This window comes from Schistocerca cancellata, chromosome 12, assembly GCF_023864275.1.
Source record: "Schistocerca cancellata isolate TAMUIC-IGC-003103 chromosome 12, iqSchCanc2.1, whole genome shotgun sequence".
Lineage (NCBI taxonomy): Eukaryota > Metazoa > Arthropoda > Insecta > Orthoptera > Acrididae > Schistocerca > Schistocerca cancellata.
The window spans coordinates 167,679,387-167,704,290 of record NC_064637.1 but is presented as its reverse complement, the minus strand read 5'-3'; the positions used below and the strand labels follow the sequence as shown (position 1 = coordinate 167,704,290).

Genomic DNA, 24,904 nt, shown 5'->3' with positions numbered 1-24,904 from the left:
TCGTTTTCCACATTTCGACTCCGAGTAGCTGTTTTCACATTACAGAGAGGGTGTCGACAGATCGGCTGATAATCCCTCGGAAGAGAACTTGCTACAAATAATAGTAGTTCCTTTGGAAGAATGTTTGACCGTGTTTGGCTTCGGAGCTGTTTCTTCTTTAACCGATCACATTTAATAGGTTTAAAACGACAGTTCAAATACCGCACTGCGTGCTGTATACAGTGTGTGGCTATTTGTACTTCTTCCATTATTTGTATTCCAGGATAATAATGTACTGCCAGTTTACTTCATTTTAGAGCAAAAGTCACCGATCGTATACCAGACCGGCCTCATACGAGTTGGCTCGATGGTGTAATCTGTGTCATTAGCTAGAAGGAGACAGGGCATACCAAACTACATTAAGTGGACTGCATCTATTTCCAGACAGATATACAGTATTTCATTTAGTTGCACAACATTTAATCATTGTACACTGAATCATAACATTATCTCATCTGAGATTACTAACAGGGCTGATTTGTGGTCCCCTACACCACCTCAGTACATCCGTTCTGTTTGGCATCCTTGTAAGCTAAAGTTGAGCCACTGCATGCTACATAGTTCACATAATATACTTCATAAAATAAATAAAAAGTTACACTTTACTTTAGCACACGAGTACGAAATACGTTTCAACAATATTGTGGAGGTACTCTGAAGTTTATTACGTGTAATACAAGAATTATTACAATATGATATCTTACTTCACACAGGTGCCCAGTCTAATGGAGAACACAAAAAATTACAGTCACGGCCATTTCATTACGTTAAACGAGTGTCGTTAAAAACTGTGACTGCCCGATCGATACCTGTGCTACGCCTCGCATGGCAGTGGCCCAAACGAAACTTGACTGGAACTGACAGGAAGAGACAGAAACTTGAGAGTTAGTGAGAAACACAGATGACGCATGCAGGGTGCCCGTGGCTACTTACAAAGCTCTACTGTGAAGTTCCAAAACCAAACTAAGCAACTCATTCTACTGTCTAAGGTCAGCAAATACGAGTCTCTACTCAGAACAGTGCAGCTGTACATTCTGTTCTGAGCAGAGGGATAATTGTTAGAGCATGCAGTCAGTAACCAAAGGTCCAGAATTCCCTCAGACATTGTGCTCAATGTAGCCAGCTACCCCTATTGTACGTATCAGCAAAATGATTACAAAATCCATGTGGAATATTCATTTCTTTTGAAGCAATGATCTACACAGTCATTTTCCTTTTTCTCACACATGTGCGCTCTCTCTCTAACACGCACAAACAAACCATCTTCATATGTTGTGCTCTCTGTAAATCCTGACTGTGCAAGTGAAATATGTTAAAATTACTTTGCCTTTTTTTCTCAATCACATGGACTTTGTCAATCACTGTTAACTTTATATCCAGTCAGTCCTTATTTACACATTCCACATATTAATCTGTGAAAATTGGTCTCTCTTTTTTAATTAAATTTCTTTCCTGTCAAGCAGCAAAAGCACTTTTTTTATTCAATTTCTAATTTCTTTTTATTCGTGCAAAGTTATTATGAAAGTTCACTCAGCTTCAAAAAGAAATGAATTTCCTGTGGGAAAAGTCATGTACAAAAGCCGTCTGCTGGAATCACTTAAAATAACTTTACTGGGCATCTGGTTCTAAAGAAAATATAAGGGAACAATGCAGTCACCTGTACCTTTTTATATCTGTATTACAAGATCAGTACACACATCTTAAATCAATATTTACTTTCTGGCCCAAGCTTTATAGATTATTAAAGCATCGAAAGACTTCAGAAATAAAGTTTGTGAAACATATGCAAATATAGTTGAAACACAAGAACAGAGTTTCGAGTAAACGTTCGCAACACAATGGATTTTGTAGCGGGGTACGGACAGTCGTGGGCTCGCATATCACTAGTTCGCTGCCCTCCCCGAATATCTAGACAGCATGCACAAGACTGTCTGCAGGCATTATTAGATTACAAACCTCTCTAAAAAATTAAGACTGTCACAACTAAGGTTATGGACCTCTGAGCTATCTCAGATAAACACTAGTTAATTCTGTTGTTAATTTCTACTACTGCAGCAAAAAGCAGCAAAATAAAAATAAAATAATAATGATAATATATACAAGTCATCCTGTAGGTGCCATATTAAACCCACACATCTGTACAAGGTCAAAAGATTGGTCCCTTAGCAGTCCAGTGAGATGGACACAGTGTGAGTTAAGCAGGTTACAGGTCACACAAGGTGCAAATTGGGTATCTACAGCTCCTTTGCAAAGGTCGAGTCCTTGCTATTGAAACTGTTACAACTTTAGTTGTAGACGATGCACAGAGCAGGGGGACTGCCAAAAACATCTGAGGTTTTCGTCACACTCGTGTAATTTCAGGATGAACCTTTTGATCTCTTTTTATTTTCTCGTAATAATAATCATAAAACGTTCCAAAATGTAGTTCCCGGTTTCAACCGACCCCTTGACAATGACCACCAGTTGGTCGTAACTGCATTTTGAAAAGTCTTAAGTGATTTTTTGTTAATAAGATAAAAGACAATAATTAGTCAGTCATTTATTCCCCACTGATAATATGTAATTTTTTACAGTGTTTCTCTCTGCAGCCAAGTGTGTGCCATTTTGATATTTCGTAGCAAATTAAAACTGTGACTCAAAATGGTAACCTCACCTTTCACAGCAAGTCATTCACTTACCGACAGAATTTTCTGGATGCGACTCACTTACGCAATTAGCACGTTCTTAAAGATTCTATTCTAAGAATTCTGAGAAACATGAAAGGAGAAATTTCATTTTCTAATTCCCCCTGAAAGATACTTACGACATATTTGTCTCGTATCCATAATCAGTTACCAATGTTGCACTATTTTCAGCACAGGAAATATACTTTTTGCTGCAGAAAATATGTTCTGGGGAAATTACCTACAGCAATGAGAAACTTCTAAGGATATTTCCGAGGACTTTTCTACGGTATCTTTTGCTTACTCCTGCTGAATGCTCTCCATTGAGATTACTGTATTAGAAAACTGCCTCACAGAAAATACGACCACACTACGAGACTGCGAACGAGCTATTTGCAATGGCATATTAATGCACAGTAATCTGAGCCTCTGACTCAGAACTGTGTCATTACAGTGTATCGAAACTCATCGAGGCTGTGGCAATTTAGTACAGGTGTACTATTCGTCACACAAACTCAGTCTGACACAGAAAAGAGTGATGAATTAAGAAATAAAAAATTTTGACCGCCTACCCACTGACGAAAAGAATTTAACCCACGTGTCTCTGTGACTTATGAAATCGTGTAAATGGTCGGAAGATGTATTGTTATATTGTGAAACTGTGTCGTTCCAGATCACAGTGCGAAGTCAGAAGTACGGTCAATGGAATGTGCAACTAATTAACACTGTCGAGGTCTCTGCCGCGAGGCAAATGTGTCCGAGCTCCTGCACGGCCTCGAGGAAAACCGCATCTCCACATCTGAGAACGTGTCGGGCAGTGGAAGGAACTAATGCTGATGTTTAGTCATGGGCATCACAGCTGACAGAATATATACAGTAAGTATAAAATGTTCTCTGATTTCTTGACACACAAAATTAGAATAAAAACTGCAACTTTTGACAATAAAAAAATCTCCACTGTCTTCATCACAAATGACCGACTACTGTCATTCTGCCAGAGATTATATTTTAATTCTAATGCAACATGCCGACAACTTCGGGAATATTTCGTACGAGAATGCTGTCACGAGATACTCGGTTGCCGTAATCGCTATGTCGAGATGTTTGCAGAACTTTCCCCGCTACTTTTGTGGCCGACTTTGTATACGGTGTCTTCTGGGAGTGTGTAAGAGCACAATGCTAACACTGTGTCCACCTGCTTTGGTGAAACTTGTGGTAGCAGAATGACACATTTCCAAATGGAAAAAATAAGGCACTAATACACCACGATGAATATAAACTGATAATCCACTAGGTCACGCCCACACGGTGGCCAGATGACACGGTGGTGAAATATCAGTGGAAGAATAGGAATTCGGACAGATGCTTGCCCAGAATTGAGCAGAATTATGTCGTGAAAAGCTGAAAACATACAGCCCCCGAGTAATACGAGAAGCCACATTTATTTTGTCTCCGTCTTCGTTCCTCCTCTATCTGCCGTCGGGCCGGGTTGGGACACTTCCACGTCTTTCCACCATTCTTTTCCTATAACTGTTTTGTTCCCATCCATATTCCTTCCTAAATTGATATTGACAGAGTCTATCCATCTTGCTTTCAGTCTCCCTCTTGCCCTCAAAGTTGATCAGCATCATTTGTTTCGGTACTCTTCCATTCTCTTTACATGGCATAACCAGTTCTTCTCATTCAGCTTTTCTACTCCAATTCTCTTCACATTATCTCTCTGTGTCTCTCCTCATTTTCGCTGACATACTCCTCTAGCATTTCCTTCCACTGGCTCAGATTCTCCACTCCTCTCTTCTCATTACTGCCCAGGTTTATAAAGCGTACACTGATACGTCTCGTGTGGCACCTCCCTGCCCAGACTAAGCATCTCACACACTGGTGAAACGCCTCGCTCTGCTGTACCCTGTGGCTTATTTCTGCCTCCTTCCTCATACTGCATTATTCCACTTCCTAAATATTTAAAATTGTCCTATGCTATAATATTAATTTGTTCTTTACCTTCTCTGTCTCATCTAGTTACCACCGTAAACCGTTTTTCTTCACACTGCATTTTGTCGCATATTTTTTTCATTTAAAATATTTATTGGTTCTTATACATCCCTACACCAGACCACAACAGCCCAATACAGGCGACAAGTAGCAGTAACTTCGTCTCCCTACCTCCGTTAACTTTTGCGTCGTTCACAATTCCACCCACCACTGTTGTAAATAATAACGGTGATACCAGTCTTTGTCATCTCGATCCTGGAATACTCCTAAACTGATCGGTTCTTCCAACTTGGGATCTGCGCACAGCTGAAGCTTTTGTCATACGGTGCTCAAAGAATTTCCGTTGTTCCGACTCCCTTCTCTCTGGCATTTCCCGTGCCTTTTCTTCGGGGACACTACGACACGCCTCCACTAAGTCGAAAGCCCACTGCTCACTGTCTAGAGGCTGCCTCTATATCGTGGGGTCTCGGACAGGTTTTAAGTTTTCTTCACCTGGAGACTAGGTGTTTGTTTTGTCTTAATCGTTATTTCATCTCACCACCACCATCACTGAAAAGCCATCAAACAGAAAGACCTGCACCAGTCACCTGAAAAACCCCACACTGGGTCTCCCGTACGATCGTTTCCTACTGAGTCAAAAAATCTATTTACCAAATCTTTTCCACATTCCTGATTCCTTTACATCAACTGTCTCATACTAAAGATTGGCTCCACTGTCGGTCCACAATGTCTACAGCAGTTTTATTCTTCTTCTAACTGACCTTCCACTCCCCCGCCCCACCCCGCCCAATCTGGTATCCTCTCCATTATTTCTGGTACTTGTGATACAATTTGATCTCCTGACAGTTATCACGTACGTTTCGGTCTCCCTTCTCGAACACTGCTATCTGCATTCTTCAGGCACACATTTCTGAGTCCATACACATTTTAGCAATCTATATAACCACTGTAGCCCAATAGCACCAGCTGCCTTTCCATTTCCATTCTTCTAACTGCTATGCCACTTCTAACCTTGTAATATTTTTCTCTTCTTCCAGGTCTAGCTCTAAGTCTCTCTGCCATACTTCTATTCCCTTTACATTGTTATTTTGCACATTTGTTCTGCCACAGATGCGCACAGACACCTATCTGAACTTACTTCATTTCTTTTCCACATTCAGTTCTCGGAATTATTATCTTAACTAACTTTCTGAACTTTTCTTGTATCTTCCGTTTTCCACAATTTATTTTCTCCCCCTTTTTGCTTTTATTCCTTCTTTTTCACTCATCCTCATTTTTGCCACAACTACTTAATGGTCTCTATAAAATACTTCTCCTGAGAGGGCAGTTACACCCATTAACTGTATACTGTTTCAATTTTCCACCAGAGAGTGGTTAACAACTGTCTTTGTCATTCTCTATCACTGACCAAATCGTTTTATCTTTTGATTACTTTCCTTCTTAAGTCATGTGTTGCCCATAATGAAACCATTTTCTTCAGAAAAATTGGATAATTTCTCTCCTTTCTCATTTTTTTCTCATATCCGTGCAGACCCATTCTCTCTTCCTTCTCTTGTCTTTCATTTCCTGCCTGTGCATTTAAGTCACCCATCACTATTGCTTCCACATCTGTAATTTCATCCTCTTATTTCTCTGGGAATTGCTCAGTGTTCCCTTATTTCCTTTCTGGGGAGTAAATACTCTGACGAAGCCCCCTATTCTATTACTCGTCCTCGACCACAGATAACAGTGACAGTGCACTGTGGCACGGAAGCAGTGAGGCCTCGGTAAGTCACTAGAGGGAGGTGGCGCTACGTAAGGCACCTAATTCCCGTAAATTCCGGGGAAGGGGGCAAAAACCTGTGACACACATTCAATTGCATCGCATACGTATCACACCAATGGAACTCACCACCGTGTTCCCCTAACCACTCCTTCACACTCCCGGCACATTATCTTGCCGAAAAATGTCAGTCGTTGCGAAACGTGATCGTAATGGAGGTCTGTACGCGGTCTGCAACCATTTTACAGTAGTTGTACTAAACTTAATTTTTGGGCATTCGCCCACCGTGTCAATAAAGTGAGCGTCCTCTTCTCTTCCGCTCGATTTTATGAAAGCCCTAACATTTTTGCACTCTCCTCCTCCATTAAGTCTACCAGCTCTTCGGCCTTCCCAAACGGGGTCGACACACTGACGGTGCCCACCTACGTCGCGTCGGTGACTAGTCTCCCACTTCTGACAGTTCCCGGCACCCTGCAAACTGTGCGTTACCTGCAGGTTACACCCTAATCTCTTCCGAGGTACCATTCTGTATACGGGCTACTGTTACGACGAGAAAGCCACTCCCTGCCAGCACGGGATTGGGCCACCCCCGTCACAGCAACCGACACCTTTTGTAGCCATTATTCCGGAGTATAGGCGCTACAAGTAATAGGACAGAAAGTCCATTTGAACGCTTTGCCACCACTGAGACTTTATCCTTTCTCACTTTCAAAAGTGTAGAACATTTTCCCCCATAACCCCGGCAAGTGGTCGTTACGGTGTGCTGCCGTCCGGAGCCGGAGCGACTCGGGTCTTTTTTAAAGGTGTCGTTAGTCCTCCCCTTCCTCCTTCCTCACAACTTGAGAGATGAGGGCCCGAGCACTGGCAGAGTCCTAGTGACGAGACCCTCGGGGACGGCCCCCCCACGAGGGAGGGGAAAATAAATGATCGGTAGTGGTCTTTTCGAAGGACGTACTCCGGGATTCACTGCAAATATTTTCGAGAAACAGCATTCGGCCTAAAGTGGCCGGGTGAGGACTTAAACGCCACTTCTCTGGAAAGCCGAAGGCCGTCAGTGAGTAGAGATTGAGTCGACAGCATTTCGAGGCTACGTTTTGCAGATTCGGCCGACAGTAACTTCGGCGAGACGGTACGGGTCGCGGTGATGTCGAACGTTCTGTACCTCGTCTCCCCATATAGAGGGAAGTCGTACGTAATCTACAATTTGTCTCGATAAAATCCGAATCTGTCTCAGCCGATTGGGGGCATGTATATTGACAGGTCACCCTGAACATCTGGTGGGGTATGTGCGATCTCTATTTGTGAAGCCGGAGGAGATGAAGGTTTCGAGCTTTCGTATGTCGGCTTATTTACAATAGTGAAATGGATGACAGTGATTGTGGGAGTTATTTAGTGTTCACGCGAATCGAACCGGACTAAATGAGTAACTGGTGGTAGTGGAACGTTTGCCACTATGTGCGAATAAGGTGATTAGAATTTTTTGTGTCAAACTGACATACTACGTCGACATCAACTGACACTCAAAAATAAGCCATCTGCCGATGCACTGGGAAAACTTTAAAGGTAACCTAATTTTAGCAATTTATTCTCTGACGGAAAAAAATGTCGACTTAAAATGAGTGACAGTACGAGACAGTCAGACTTCAAAGTTCAAGTGTTTACCGGATCCTCTTTTAAAATGGCGATCTACATAAAATGAGAACTGAGTATTTTACAAACGCATTGTACCTGCTGGTGGGTTACTGAAATTAGATTTGTTTTAAGGCAATGACAGAATACAAGCTTTTGAAATACTGAAGTGGACAGAAAGGATCTTTAAGACCCAACTCGATTAAAAGAAGACGGACATTAATAGCGTACATCCTGAGCTCTCGAAGATAAGTTAATGTGGCAATGGAGGGCAGCCGAGGCTCGAATCTGGAATGTGGTAACTGGGTTCAGATGCAATTGAGGTGCAGCAGTTATGCAGGTGTGAAAGATAGAAAATACGTAAACAGAAGAGGACACACGGCTCGGAGTGAGCTTCCGACGTGTCTGAGAAAGAAAGACGAGAAGGCCCACATCGAGTGTGCGTAGGCAGGTTTTACTTAAGAAAGTTGGACACAGACTTTTATTGTGAAAAATATTTAAAAAGTTGAAGGTCAAGAATAACTACCAGAAATGTGAAGGCAAACAAATGGGTCACAGAACAGACTGGAGTACAAGAAAAAATAAGAAGGCTAATGAAAATGAGCTGGCATGTGACGATAAGGATGATTAACGGAGGAAAAAAGCTTCCACGTTGTGTGACTGGTCTGTGATTGTGTGACAACATTCTAAAAATGAAAGGAAATGTATAATGATACAATGCACGCTTTCTCGGCGAATCTCGATGATAAAATCTTCTCGGGTTGACAGCCGAGTCAGTGTGTCGTTTTCCAACTGGAAATCTGACTCAGCTGTCAACCCGAGAAGATTTTATCAACAATAGTCAATGTTTGTAGAGTACTATATATGGGAAATCCAACAGACAAACATTACTTATTCACCCAATGGCAGCAGACTGACCTACAAGAACAAAAGCTCTCTTTCTGACAGTGTAAATTCCAGACTTCAGATCTTACTTGTTGCCGTCATTTTGAAATAGTATTCCATCAACTCACGGCCCTGTGTAACTTTTTTGTGTAGTCCTTTGACTACCCCTTTCCCTGTTGCTGACTGGATAAAAGTGCGTTCTGCTGTTGGCTTTTGTTTGTCTCTATCAATCTAATACTCCCAATTCACCCCCTCCCCCATATGACTAGACACGAATTCATTTAATCTTTATTTGGTTCCAGATTCATTTTTACCCATTTTACATACTCTCTGCTCAGAAATTCATACAAAGTCAACATCAGCTGGAAAGAAAATTGTGTAAGTCCATGCACCCATTTTCAATGGTGCACTGAAGTATCGCTATGTAGAATGGAGAGTCTTTAAGACTTTAACTAAAAACAATGGTATAAACTTGTTTGGCAGCATATGCTTCATGTTATTAAAAACAACGGGTGGAGTTATTCTGTGGACATTCTTGGAAATGGGCACAAATAACAATAATAATGATAACAATAATAATATGCTTATTATCGTACATGCACACAGGACTTTTGTAGTATGCATCTTAAAGACTACATACAACATAATGATACCAATAGAGTGCCACTGAAGATGGGCCTGTGGACTTATATCAGTCTGGCACAATAAAATGTTAAAAACAAATTCTATCCAGCTGATGTTAACATTTAGTCATAAAAAATAATGTTTCCCAGTTCATTCTTATACACACTGGCCAAGATACAGTGAGGACAGAGGCATCCGAATTCGCAGTGCTCGCTTGCTCCCTCACACACTTTCTCTCTCTCTCTCTCTCTCTCTCACACTCTCACTCTCTCTCGCAAACAAACAAAATGTGGGCAAGTACCAATTCATTTCTTTTATTGTATGCAGTGAATCTTCTCTAAGCTGGACTTCCATTTTTCATAGGCCAGGATGCTACAAAGAGCTACTTGTACTCAATAATCCCACTCCTTTGTGTCATACATGCACTTTAAGAAGACTTTTAGAGAGGCCGACAGGAATAGCTGGCAATGGCTGCCACGGAGTTAAGCTCACAGACGGCACTGTTTCGTGCATCTAGGTGACCGTTAACACTGCACGTCATTTTCACTTTCAAAGTTGTAGACAGTGTCGTCTGCTACCTAGTGTCGGTAGTGGCCACAATGTAATCCTTACTGATCAATTTTTGATTTTCACGGAGTCTGCTAGCACCGTCAGCCGCTCGGTAGTGTGTCTCGTTAGAATGTGAACTGTAGCTCTCGTGCTGCAGCGCATTAACAGTAAAGCTCCCGTCTCCTTTGGCTCGTTACTCTGCTACTTCGATCTGTTTGCACGACGTGACACCGCCGTCTTTACCTGTAATCACAAAAGTGCAGACTGTGGCACTCGTACTCCTCTCTGTCGCTGTCAGATAACTGATTCCGCCTGTACTGCACTCTGCACCCCCCCTCCACTTTCCGTGTGGAGCAAGTGATTGTCTCGGCTGACTGAAATGTGTCCACTGGTCACTATAGAGCCTGCCACCCCAGCTAAAGATCCTAAGAAGACACGTTTTAGCACATCCCACAGCTACTGCTCTTTGTTTCTTAGCATGTACCGATGTTTGAAAAAATGGCAATGGAAAATTCTCATTGGCTCAGTCTCTCTCGATCCATTGTGGACATGAGACATCAGCTGGCCAAGTAATTATCAATGAAATTTGCTAACAGCTGTATAATTGAGATGTTACTTTATCTTATTTTGACTACCAGTTTCAGCATTCCACTATGCCATCTTCAGGCCCCTGCATAATAAAAAGAGTATACCGGTAGCGTATATCGAGGTGTACAAAGCGAGCTTCACAGAAAGTGACGGGAGAACTTAAAGCCACAAAAACGAAAGCAGCACTGTTAGAACAAATCATTGTATACTTCCAGCACAATAGAATACAACATGTGTACATACCTGTTAGTCATTTAACATCACGGATTTGCAAGAGAATATTAAAAATTTGAACTAGACATTATAGAATCAGAAGCTCCCCGAATATAATTTATGAATTTCTTTTTTTCTACCCAAATATAAAAATCTTATACAATTGTTATAGGTCAAGAAACCCCTATTATATATGAGAACCTATTCTCATTTAAAGTAAAATGTCACTCTGTAATCTTTGAAGTACAATGATGCGCATATTTATGGTCTAGGTACTATGAAAATTACCGATGTAATTAGTTGCCGCGGGCATCAAAAATGCAAAACCCAATGCCAGACAACATATTAAGAGAAAAATGGAATGCACAGTGCATGCGAAGAATAGTCACAAATACCTTACCAGCCTACGTTATACAACAAATCTAAATTAAAAGATATGATTTGGTGTCCTTTATGTTGCTTAACAGGTTGGTACTAACGTGGTGAAACAATTTAACAAGGCTCTCAAATCTGACTGAACTAAGGGCAGTCATCAATGTTTTCAGCCGACAGTGTTGTACTATTTCCCTGAGACTATTAAACATTAACCTAAAAACCTATCTACAAAATGACGAACCCATCTAAACAGTACCAGACGCATAGCAATTTGGGTCACGATAGGTAATTCGTTTATGGTAGAAGCTAAAAAATAGGTGAGCGAGCAATTCCTAGAGAAATAAGAGGATGAAATTACAGATGTGGAAGCAATAGTGATGGGTGACTTAAATGCACAGGCAGGAAATGAAAGACACGAGAAGGAAGAGAGAATGGGTCTGCACGGATATGAGAAAAAGAATGAGAAAGGAGAGAAATTATCCAATTTTTCTGAAGAAAATGGTTTCATTATGGGCAACACAAATGCGCACAGACACCTATCTGAACTTACTTCATTTCTTTTCCACATTCAGTTCTCGGAATTATTATCTTAACTAACTTTCTGAACTTTTCTTGTATCTTCCGTTTTCCACAATTTATTTTCTCCCCCTTTTTGCTTTTATTCCTTCTTTTTCACTCATCCTCATTTTTGCCACAACTACTTAATGGTCTCTATAAAAAACTTCTCCTGAGAGGGCAGTTACACCCATTAACTGTATACTATTTCAATTTTCCACCAGAGAGTGGTTAACAACTGCCTTTGTCATTCTCTATCACTGACCAAATCGTTTTATCTTTTGATTACTTTCCTTCCTAAATCATGTGTTGCTACTCACCATACAGTGGAGATGCCGAGTCGTGATAGGCACAATAAAAAGACTCACACAACTGTAGCTTTCGGCCATTGAGGCCTTTGTCAGCAGTAGACACACACTCGTGCAAGCGCAACTTGCACACACGTCTGCAGTCTCAGAGAACTGAAACCACACTGCGAGCAGCAGCACCAGTCCACGATAGGAGTAGTGACTGGCGGGGAGGGATAGTATGGTGGGAGTGGCAGACAGTGAAGTGTCGCAGTTTAGATGGAGGGCAGGAGAGAAGGTGTGGAGGGGGGAGGGGCTAAGTAGCGGAAAGGAGAGAAATAAACATAACATCAAAGACGAAGCCCGCTAATAAGTAATGTACTTGCGCACCAAAGGGGCACCGATTCTGTCCAAAATAGAGTTTACTAGCTGGAATCGTATTATAAATGGCAGAATTTGTCTGTCTGGGTCTAGAAATGTAACCGGCTAAAAAGTGGTATGCTGACGAACACACCAAATCACACCATAAGGACCGGTAGAAAACTTCATTGTCCTAAGTATAAAAGTAACATACAAGATAACTAAAAAACCAAAAACTTTGTGGCGGACAGTGAAGTGTTGCAGTTTAGACGGAGGGTATACTAACATTCCTAATGCCCGTGACCTTACCGCTATCGAACACTACCTTTCCAGACGCCCTACGGATTCGAAACCGACAACCTCGTTCCTAGTCTCTGTGACCAACTGTATCCTCACCCACAATTACTTCTCCTTTGAAGGCATTACCTACAAACAAATCTGCAGTACGGCTATGGACACCCACGTGGCACCACCCTATGCTAACCTATTCGTGGGCCATCTAGAGGAACCCTTCCTAAAAACCCAGAATCCTAATCCCCTCACCTGGTTCAGATTCACTGATGACATCTTTGCTATCTGGATTGAAGATGAGGACACCTTCTTCACATTCCTCCAGAACCTCAACAACTTCTCCCCCATTTGCTTCACCTGGTCCTACTCAACCCAACAAGCCACCTTCCTAGATGTTGACCTCCACCTCAGAGATGGCTACATCAGTACCTCTGTCCATATCAGACCTACTAACCACCAGCAATACCTCCACTTTGACAGCTGCCACCAATTTCATACCGAGAAGTCCCTTCAGTACAGCCTAGCCACCCGCGGTCGTCACATCTGCAGTGACGAGCAGTCCCTCTCTAAATATACCGAGGGTCTCACTGAAGCCTTCACTGACCGTAATTGTCCTCGTACAAAAACAAATCTGCCGTGCCTTATCTTTCCAGTCTCCCACCACCTCCCAAAGTCTCACAGTCTGGCCACAGAGGAGCATTCTCCTCGTAACTCGGTACCGTCGGACTGGAGCAGCCGAATTACATTCTCCGTCAGGGTTTCGATTACCTCTCGTCGTACCCCGAAATGAGAAGTCATGCCCACTATCCTTCCCACCCCTCCTACTGTGGTATTCCGCCATCCACCGAACCTACACAATATACTCGCCCATCCTTACACGACCCCTGCTTCCGATCCTCGTGGCTCGTACACCTGTAATAGACCTAGATGCGAGACCTGTCTCGTGCATCCTCCCATCACCACCTACTCCAGTCCGGTCACTGACATCACAGATCCCATCAAAGGCAGGGCTACCTGTGAAACCGATCACTGTGCTGCATTCTACGTCGGCACGACAACCGACAAGCTGTGGCCAAAAAACGATCGGACCACCCTGTTGCCGAACACACTGCCAAACACAATACCCCTCATCGCAATGACTGCTTCACGGCCCGTACCGTACGGATCCTTCCCACCGACACCAGCTTTTCTGAATTGTGCAGGTGGGAACTTTCCCTGCAATACATCCTACGTTCCCGTAACCGTCCCGGCCTCGACCTTCGTTAGTCACTGTCCTCACCCATCCGGCCCCCTCCCCGTTCCCATTCCAGCAGTACGCAGCAGTCATTTCACCGCCACACCCAGTCTTTTAATTTATTTTTATTTCTCTCCTTTCCGCTACTTACCCCCTCCCCCCTCCACACCTTCTCTCCTGCCCTCCATCTAAACTGCGACAGTTCACTGTCTGCCACTCCCGCCATACTATCCCTCCCCGCCAGTCACTACTCCTATCGTGGACTGGTGCTGCTGCTCGCAGTGTGGTTTCAGTTCTCTGAGACTGCAGACGTGTGTGCAAGTTGCGCTTGCACGAGTGTGTGTCTACTGCTGACAAAGGCCTCAATGGCCGAAAGCTACAGTTGTGTGAGTCTTTTTATTGTGCCTATCACGACTCGGCGTCTCCAACGTATGGTGAGTAGCGACTTTCCTTCTCTCGTATTGTTACAGTCCGTCCTAGATTTTTCACGTGTTAATACTGTTGTCTTAGCTCCTAGTAAACTGGATTATGTGACAGCTGAGGAGTTAATGCTGTTCTTACTGGTCCTCCTCTAAATTTTTATGTATCAACAGTAGGTGTTACCATAGTCTGAGGATAGTCTGCTTTTTTCACAATTCAATTTCAGTAATAGTGGATCAATTTTGGGTTTCTTTTATTGCACGATTAGCACAAAAAATTTTGGTTTGCTTATAAATATTAGACTTTTCGGTCTGAGTCGAATAGGTTATTGCATTGGATTTTACATATATAGGTCAACATATCACGTCTTTTCAATTTGAAAACAGTTTGTCCTTCAGGTGATAGTCTTTGTCAGTGAGTGATGCGGGACTGTGTGTCGTATAAATGCTTGACGTATCTGAATTTTGATAGGACACGGTGGTTCTACGGTTTTAACTGTGGAAACCTAGCTTGCTGTCACTGTTTAGGCTTCCGTCATGCCTTTGAAGATGCATATTTGCTGATTCTAGGCATTATAGCAGTTTTACTGTGGCACAGCCGGCTCTGTGAGCGAGGTACGTAATTTGTTAGCTACTCGATATGTTACGTATTCCCCTTGGGCGTTCTCTGTCATTATAACTAAATTTCTGATATCATTTATCTTGAATAACCAATTATGAATTTGGCAAGATAGTGTCTACATATTATGTCATTTCTGGGACTGACTTTAGTAAATTTTGTATTGTTACTTTGGTGTTTTCGTTGGTTTATAGGTATTACTTATGTCCACCTATATTTGTATACCTCTGTATTAATGTAAGTTTTTATGTGTACGACCATTGTGTTTTCAACGATCTAAAGTTTTCTTCACCTGCAATTTTGTTGTCTACAATTCTTAGTATGAATATCCTTTCTACTTTACTGTAACACATTGATTTCTTTGGCTGTGGCATACAAGAAGTCAACTTACTGCGAGTACAGGATTAGCTCGTAGATCTCGCTTAACTCTGCAACTCTTCGTATCTCGCTTTATAGCAGTGTAATCTGTTGGTATGCAGCACATTTTCATTACTGACAAAGTTTTCAGTCTCTTTTTGTTATCTTGTACGTTACTTTTATACTTAGGACAATGAAGTTTTCTACTGGTCCTTACGGTGCGATTCGGTGTGTTCATCAGCATACTTTTTAGCCTGTTACATTTTTAGCCCCAAACAGACACTTTCTGCCATTTATAATACGATTCCAGCTAGTAAACTCTACTTTGTGCAGAATCGGTGCCCGTTCGGCACGCAAGTACGTTACTTATTTAGTGGGCTTCGTCTTTGATGTTAAGTTTGCCTCGCTCGCTCACCTGTCTTTCAGCTTTTTCCATACTCGTATTACCTATCGCGACCCAGCTTGCTCTGCATCTGGTACTGTTCAGGTGGGCTTATCATTCTGTAGATAGGTTGTTAGGGTAATGTTTAATAGTCTCAGGGAAATAGTACAACACTGTCGGCTGGAAACTTTGATGACTGCCCTTAGTTAAGTCAGATTTGAGAGCCTTGTTAAATTGTTTCACCACGGTAGTGCCAACCTGTTAAGCAACAGGACACCAAATAATATCTTTTAATTTCGATTTGGTGCATAACGCAGGCCGGAAAGATATTTGTGACTATTCTTCGCGTGCTCTGTACATTCCGTTTTTCTCTTAATATGTTGTCTGGCATTGGGTTTTGCGTCAAGTTGCATTTTTGATGCCCGTGAGAACCAATTATATCAGTAGTTGTCATAGTACCTAGGCCAAATATATGCACATTATTGTACTTTGATTACAGAGTGACATTTTACTTTAAATGAGAATAGTTACTCATATATACTAGGTGTTTTCTCACCTAAAGGGTGATTATAATTAAAGTTACACTTTCAAAATGCTGTAGAAATAACACCAAATTGCAATGGAATATTATCAGAGAAGGGAGAAAACTTACGGCAGAAGAAGAAAAAAACAGTGTGAAAAGTGATCAGTAGATGGTGCTGTAGGTGTCAGAATACATAAATGAAAACACCTGTTGTCGACAGTGCTCAGTCGAGGGAGGAAACGAATTGATTCGATCTGTGTCAGTGGAAGCAGTGGCCACAGCAGTGCGGGAGGAGACGAGTGGTGGTGTGCAAACTTGTAGTGCACGGAGAACTCACCTGAACATTGGACATACTCGTGAGCACGGTGCATAAAATCCTACAAAACATCATTCTTTACTATCCGTTCAAAATTACCCGTGTGCACGAGTTGCTTCTTGTTGACCTGCCAGCAAGAGAGACCCTCGCTTTAGAATTTCTTGCTCGAATTGAAGTGGACAGTGATCGGCCGTGGAAGATTTTGTGAACAGACGAGCCCGCTCCTCTCTGACAAGATATGTCAATACACAGAATTGTCAAATATGGGCAACAGAAAATCTACACGCAAATCGGCCAGTATCACTTCGTCCTGAAAAGGTCACTGTGTGGTGTAGGTTTACGGCACCATTTATCGTAGGGCCATATTTTTTCAGAGAGACAGCTTCCGGTCCCGTTACCCGAACCCTCACTGGTAAGCGCTACGAGTGTCGTTTGCGCGACCGCACCGTTCCGGCTCTCCGACAGTACGGGTGTGTGGACGGGATAATTTTTATGCGAGATGACGCCCTTCCGCACATTGAAAATCCAGTTAAGCAGCTGCTGAAACGCCTTTCTGGAAATGCTAGAATTATCGGCCACCATTTTCCTACAGCCCGGCCGTCCTGCTCACCTGATTTTAATCCGTGTGACTCCTGGCTGTGAGGCTATCTGAAAGATGTCGTGTTCAGTGTTACAATTGTGAACTTACGTGCACCGAAGGCACGCACTGCGCGACACATTCTGAACTTGACCACCGAAACACTTTGATCAGTTGTGGAACGTGCCGTTTCTCGATTTCAACTTTTTCAGAAAACGGTGTACAGCATATTGAACAGTCACACGGAAATTAATAATCCACTTTGATTTTGATTGATGCAGTTTTTGGCCTCAGGACAATTAAAAACTAATTTTTTCCATCCGATGTGGTGGATGGCCTTATGTAACACCTGTGCACCCCTGCACACTGAGTAGTACAGCTTGTTTAGTGTCAAATGCACACGTTAGGCATTGTTGAGAGGTTCACTTGTCATTTGTAGTCTACCACTGTTAAATTATGATGCTTACAGTGCCATCTATTGCCACATTTTGTGACTATTTATTTTTCTTCTGCCATACGTTTTCCCCCTTCTCCGATAATATTCCATTGCAGTTTGACGTTATTCTGAGCGGTGGTGTTATTTCTACAGCAGTTTGAAAGTTTAACTTTAATTATAATCATACAGTATAACAATTATATAGGATTTTTATATTCAAATAAAGAAAAAAATTGACAAGTTTTATTCGGGGGAGCTTCCGATTGTAACAGAGATTCGTTTTGTAGCTTTAGGTACTTTTATGATTACCAATTGCTTTCTGTAAAGCTTGCTTTGTGCACCTCGATATACACTAAAACCGTACTCTTATTACGCAAGGGGCCTGAAGATGGCCTAGTGGAATGCTGAAACTGGTAGTGAAAATAAAATAACATCTCAATTAGACAGCTGTTGGTGAATTTCGTTGATAGATTCATTGGCTCTTTTGAACAAAATACAATATTTTTATTTTCAACAATGTATACAACCAAATAATGTTAACTGCATTTTGAAGCTGCAGTGATGACACATGGGCAAATTTACTTTCTTCCAAATTAACTATTTTTTTTGGGGGGGGGGGGGGGGGTGACCATGCAATTAGAAAAATTGTGAAAGAGGCCCCTTGTCCCCATCCCCTCCTTGTATTGCTGACAGCCCTTACAAATGGTGAGAGACTTTATGCCCACAAACTCTGTGCATCAAAATTTTCAATGGCAAGGAGTCGCCTTCTGGAAGCCACCCTCCGCCAGATTTTACAGGGAGGAGGAAAAATGTCAGCTGGTGTTAAATTACGCACACCACCACAGAAGTTAACCGTTACTTTTCGACATATACAAAATATGTTATTACATTGTTGTAGAATGTTGCAAAAATAAACATCAACAGTAACAGTTATAAGGATATTAGTAATGAAAACTACATCAAGTAAAAACACGTCCATTATTAATTACAAAACTCCAAGCAATAACAGAACACCATGTATTATAGAAAGATGCTGAAAGAAACTAAGAAAACTATTTTACCTTGAATGACTTCAGAAGATAGTCAAGTTACCCAAATATGAAAAGAAAAAGTGAAAAGGAATCATTTAGTTGTTTGTGCATGAAATTGTTACAGTATTTGATGGTACTGTGGTGCTGGAATGGAGAGAAATTTCAGTACAAGTTGGTTTTGCACATTTCAGGTATGGGATTGCATGAGAAAGCTGTTCATTTCCATTGGTCCCAAAGCCACAAAAGGACACCAAATATGACTGATGTTCAGCTAACTCAAAACTCACAGTAAGTAATGCACAAAAAATGTGGTTGCTGCAGAGATAATTTTCCTGGTGTGACATCTTTTATATCTGTAATTCATAATCAATTAGTGTGACAAAGAAATCTACTGCATTTTGTTTCCGTTAGCTTCTAAATACCAAAGAGCACTGAACTGAAACGTTATCTCCACATGTTTGCAAAAAAGCAGCTCCTTATACCTGCTGAACTGAAATCTAAACTGCTTTTTTTTTACTTTCTTTTTCATACAATTTATATCAAGCAATCCCATTCCTGAACTGAAAAATATTGTCATGTATTGCATTCTGTTCTACAGGTTTTTTTTTATGTTATGCACTGATTAGGTTCTGAACAATTCGTGCACACATTAATTCAAATGAACTAGTCTTGTTGTGTGCATTTGAGAGGCATATAAAATAACAGAAAAATTGATTAAACTCAGGAATTCAACTAAAAACAGATATGAGCATTTTCATGCATTGTTTTCCTGTGAACAGTAAATTTCCAATTCCATTATCTGATCACAAATGTTAAAGCTGTAAAACAGAAATGCACACTGTATATTGTACATAAACAAGTGACCAAGTGATTTGGAAAATATTTTTAATGTGAATAGTCACTGTCTTTTGTTCTGTTAAGAGTAGTCTTTTCTTGTACAGGAATAGAAATAGCTCAAATTAAGACTTTGTTATTCTTAGCTGAGAAGGTGAATGCTGAAGCAAATGTGACAGCAGTATTGTATTTTATTGCAGAAATTGGCAACATAATAGAATATTTATGGCTGAAACTTTTCTCAAAATTCAACACAGGCATCCTCTCATTATGCACAATTCACACCCTGATTTCTGATGGATGACTTTAGCCTGTAACCTGATGTCGTGGAGAAGTATGAAGACCACAATGCAATCTTTGCTAGTGCTAATCAGTACTGTTGTAGCTAAGGGTTGACTCCTGGGTGTGCCTATGTATAGAAATTCTTGCAGAGAAATATTTAGATTCGTATCTCCTATAAAAATAAATAGTCTATCATGAGACTATATCCTGTTAGAACTACAGAGTTTTCCTGGCAAAGTTTGTCAACATACTAGGGAACTACACTCCTGGAAATGGAAAAAAGAACACATTGACACCGGTGTGTCAGACCCACCATTCTTGCTCCGGACACTGCGAGAGGGCTGTACAAGCAATGATCACACGCACGGCACAGCGGACACACCAGGAACCGCGGTGTTGGCCGTCGAATGGCGCTAGCTGCGCAGCATTTGTGCACCGCCGCCGTCAGTGTCAGCCAGTTTGCCATGGCGTACGGAGCTCCATCACAGTCTTTAACACTGGTAGCATGCCGCAACAGCGTGGACGTGAACCGTATGTGCAGTTGACGGACTTTGAGCGAGGGCGTATAGTGGGCATGCGGGAGGCCGGGTGGACGTACCGCCGAATTGCTCAACACGTGGGGTGTGAGGTCTCCACAGTACATCGATGTTGTCGCCAGTGGTCGGCGGAAGGTGCACGTGCCCGTCGATCTGGGACCGGACCGCAGCCACGCACGGATGCATGCCAAGACCGTAGGATCCTACGCAGTGCCGTAGGGGACCGCACCGCCACTTCCTAGCAAATTACGGACACTGTTGCTCCTGGGGTATCGGCGAGGACCATTCGCAACCGTCTCCATGAAGCTGGGCTACGGTCCCGCACACCGTTAGGCCGTCTTCCGCTCACGCCCCAACATCGTGCAGCCTGCCTCCAGTGGTGTCGCGACAGGCGTCAATGGAGGGACGAATGGAGACGTGTCGTCTTCAGCGATGAGAGTCGCTCCTGCCTTGGTGCCAATGATGGTCGTATGCGTGTTTGGCGCCGTGCAGGTGAGCGCCACAATCAGGACTGCATACGACCGAGGCACACAGGGCCAACACCCGGCATCATGGTGTGGGGAGCGATCTCCTACACTGGCCGTACACCACTGGTGATCGTCGAGGGGACACTGAATAGTGCACGGTACATCCAAACCGTCATCGAACCCATCGTTCTACCATTCCTAGACCGGCAAGGGAACTTGCTGTTCCAACAGGACAATGCACGTCCGCATGTATCCCGTGCCACCCAACGTGCTCTAGAAGGTGTAAGTCAACTACCCTGGCTAGCAAGATCTCCGGATCTGTCCCCCATTGAGCATGTTTGGGACTGGATGAAGCGTCGTCTCACGCGGTCTGCACGTCCAGCACGAACACTGGTCCAACTGAGGCGCCAGGTGGAAATGGCATGGCAAGCCGTTCCACAGGACTACATCCAGCATCTCTACGATCGTCTCCATGGGAGAATAGCAGCCTGCATTGCTGCGAAAGGTGGATATACACTGTACTAGTGCCGACATTGTGCATGCTCTGTTGCCTGTGTCTATGTGCCTGTGGTTCTGTCAGTGTGATCATGTGATGTATCTGACCCCAGGAATGTGTCAATTAAGTTTCCCCTTCCTGGGACAATGAATTCACGGTGTTCTTATTTCAATTTCCAGGAGTGTATATACACTATATGTTGAAAACAGCATATATTGTATGAGGGTGCCCTTTAAGTCACCAAATTCTATCATAAATATAACACGGTGGATTTAATCTTACGAGAGACTATATTTATAGGAGTTGGGAATCTAAATATTTCTCTGCTAAACTTTGGACTGTAGGTGTTATCTCAAGTTTGCACAATGATTTTAGTGCAGTGGCATTACTGGTGACCACCTTCAGCAGCTGTTAAGTGTAAAATGTAACATTTTATTTAAGTTCAATTACTGTTGTCAAGTGTATGTATTGCTATATCCCTACTGATAATGTGGGAGGCATAAGAGTGATGGGAAATATTAGTGAATGGTATCACATTCTACATCACACTGTGTGCTCTTATGTCTTTGTGATCTTCCCTCCATGTTTTATCCACAATGGAGTTGGGGAAAGAAAGGTCTGTACACAATTTGTACTGTCGGTGGGGTTCTCCCACTACGTACATCACGGAAGAAGCAAAAGCATTTTACAGTTCTTCAGTGCTTCACCCAAACTATGTTTTGAATTGGAGCTTTGGTGTGTTACACGGCCAGTGTTTTTAACACATTTGACTACACTGTGTATGCTGATTTCTGCAATTGTATAAGTTCACTAATGAATGTTTTGCACATAGTAAATTGTTGCTGCCAGTCAGAATTCTGCACTTTAAAAATGAAAATTTATGTTTAGGCAGTGTGTTTCACACTATATGTTTATGAACTAGCACGTATCTGCAACAGGGTGTTAATAATTTAACTATTACACCAGTTTTTGTGTTAGCTTAAGCTATTTTGTCAGTTTATGACACTTTGAGGGTACTGCTGTGTAAGGTAAGATGCACTTTGTTTCTTGCCATTACTAGCTTCAAACATTTTATTCATCACCAGACAGTTGCATTGCACTTACAGGACAAACAATTAATGCACTTACAGGACAAATAATTAACCAGCTGTCTAATGTTGTGAGTGTGGAAGCTTCCCAGTTAATTTCAGAAACTTGTGTTTCTTGTGGAGGGCAAGAATATGACACTCACACACATCTCACCATATTGCACACTTCTGTTAGCACAATTGCGGACATTTTGAGCTAAAATACATTGTGTGTCACAGTTTGTATTTGGACAATGTACAATGTAATCTCGCGTTTGGTATTAATGTTACAATGTGCAGTGGTTATTAGAAAATTTGAAGAAAAGAAACTCACATTCATTAAAGAAAAAACTCTAACTTCACAATTTTGACTGGCAACTTATCACAAACCGTTCATTATTGCTGGTTACAGATGGCAGTTATCAGCTGTCTTTTTGGGACTGAAAAATCCCAGTTGCGTACATTTTCTGGATGTAGCCACACTAATAGAAAAGGAGTGTGTCTATTTCCACAGTGTAATATAGCATCGTCGGCTTAGGAGATTGTGCGAGTGCACATAATGAGAGAATGCCACTGACCGCCTCCACAATTCCCCCCTCCCGCACTGGCTACTCACCTCCAGAAACTGCTTCACCGTATTGTCTACAACCATGAGTGGGCGCTGGATAAGGTGCACCACGCCATTCTTGACGGGGATGTTCGCCTTCACGATTTCGGCCAGGACGGCACCGGTCGCGTGGTTCGCGTCGCCGATAACTGTGTTACTTTTAACGTACGCTGCAGCATCGAAAGGAACATTGTGACATTTGACGATTAGATACTAAAAAAAAGAAGACATATAGTTTATTCCTATCAGACTAGGAAGTAATTGCTAGGTGTATCACACATCACCACTCTTCTGCACAGATACACAAAAATATACAGATGAACGATGGGACGGAGCTGAAGTAAAAAGTGATAAAACCTCAAAACAAACTACTTCCTATTAAAGAGAGAGCAATGTTTGTAGCAAATGTCTTTATTATACACCTCTTGTCAGTAAAATGGAATACATAGAAATTGTACAAGCTATAAAATGATGATAGTGATATAATTATTGCCTGTATCATTTCAATAAGATTTCTGAAAATATTTCAGTGACTGATAGAGGTTATAGAAAGTATTTGTTAATGCTGCACAAATTTTATACATAAGACATTGTACTCCATTGTGCTGTATTGTCTTGTGATTCAATACATGCGCTTAGTCAAAAGAGGTAGCAAAGAATCTATTGTTACCAGTATGATAGGTAATTAAAATTTCCATCACATTTTTGTTTGTTGCTGTGGCCAGTAATGGTTTGATGCATCTCTGTGGAGGTATCTTTGTCCGGCTACTACAACCTAGATCCATTTTAACCTGCTACCTGTACTCTAGCCATAAGCCCCTCCCCACCCACGCACTTACTTACTTCCGTTACCAAAGTGACAGTCTTTTTGAATCCTCAGGATCTGTCCCATCGACCAATATCTTCCTTTTGTCAGGATGTGCCATTTTAACTGTATTTTTTCTACAAAATAGCAAGTAATTGCTACACAAAGATCTTCAGGAGAAACTTCCTAAAATTTAAATTATATGTTAACAAATGTCTCTTTTTTTCCAAAGAAGTTTTACCTGGTATAACCCGTCTGCATTTTACATCCTCTCTACATCAGCTTTCGTCAGGTATTTTGCCATCCAAATAGTAAAACTCGTCTACTGCTTTTATAGTCTCATTTTCTACTCTAATTCCCTCAGCATCACCTTACTTGACTATACTCCATTAACCTCGTATCAGTTTCGCTAATGCTTATCTTTTAACTGTTTTCGAGACTCTGTCCATTTCAATCAACTGCCTTTGCTGTCTCTGACAGTACTCCAATGTCATCAGCAAACCTCCAAGTTTTTATTCTACTTCTTGAACTTTAATGCCTTTTCAAATTTTGTTCCTAAGGCAGAATAACAGGAGGTGCTACAACCCTGTCTCTCTCTCACTCACTCCCTCCCTCCCTCCCTTCTCAACTACTGCTTTCCTTCCATACCCTCTGCCTTAGATGACTGTAGTCTGGTTTCTGTACAACTTGTGAATAAGCTTTTGCTCTCTGCATTTTGTCCCTGCTACTTCCAGAATTTCAAATGTATCTCCAAACAGAGAGAGTAAAGTCAGCATTTCCTTGCATCTCAACATTTCTCCAGAATCCAAATTATTTTGTACAATTAATGTGCGTCAATATTCTGCAAACATGATTAATTAAATTGATACTTTAATCAGTTACAAAGATGAGAACAATGCACTGCAAGAAAGATGCTATGTGTATCACACACCCCATCCTACTGCTCGCCTGCACCAGGCGAGACGTGCGAGTTTTGTGCTGCTGTACAGATACGTGATTTAGAATGTAATAAAACTCAGTTTAGTTCAGGAAACTAGTTTAATACCTGTATTAGTGTGTTTTGCAAGCTTACTATTAAAGGTTTCACTTCTCTTTGCGTATTAT

General features: G+C 41.9%; 1 protein-coding gene across 8 annotated transcripts in view; it reads right to left on the bottom strand.

Annotated features, from left to right (window-relative positions):
• The window catches only part of LOC126109689 (fasciclin-1), a 670,295-nt gene that overhangs the window by 72,646 nt on the left and 572,745 nt on the right, over positions 1-24,904 (bottom strand). For all 8 annotated transcript variants that reach the window (XM_049914739.1, XM_049914738.1, XM_049914740.1 and 5 more), the window contains exon 6: positions 23,005-23,165. In XM_049914739.1, the coding sequence (XP_049770696.1) occupies positions 23,005-23,165 (161 nt within the window). The remainder of the gene's footprint in view (positions 1-23,004; positions 23,166-24,904) is intronic.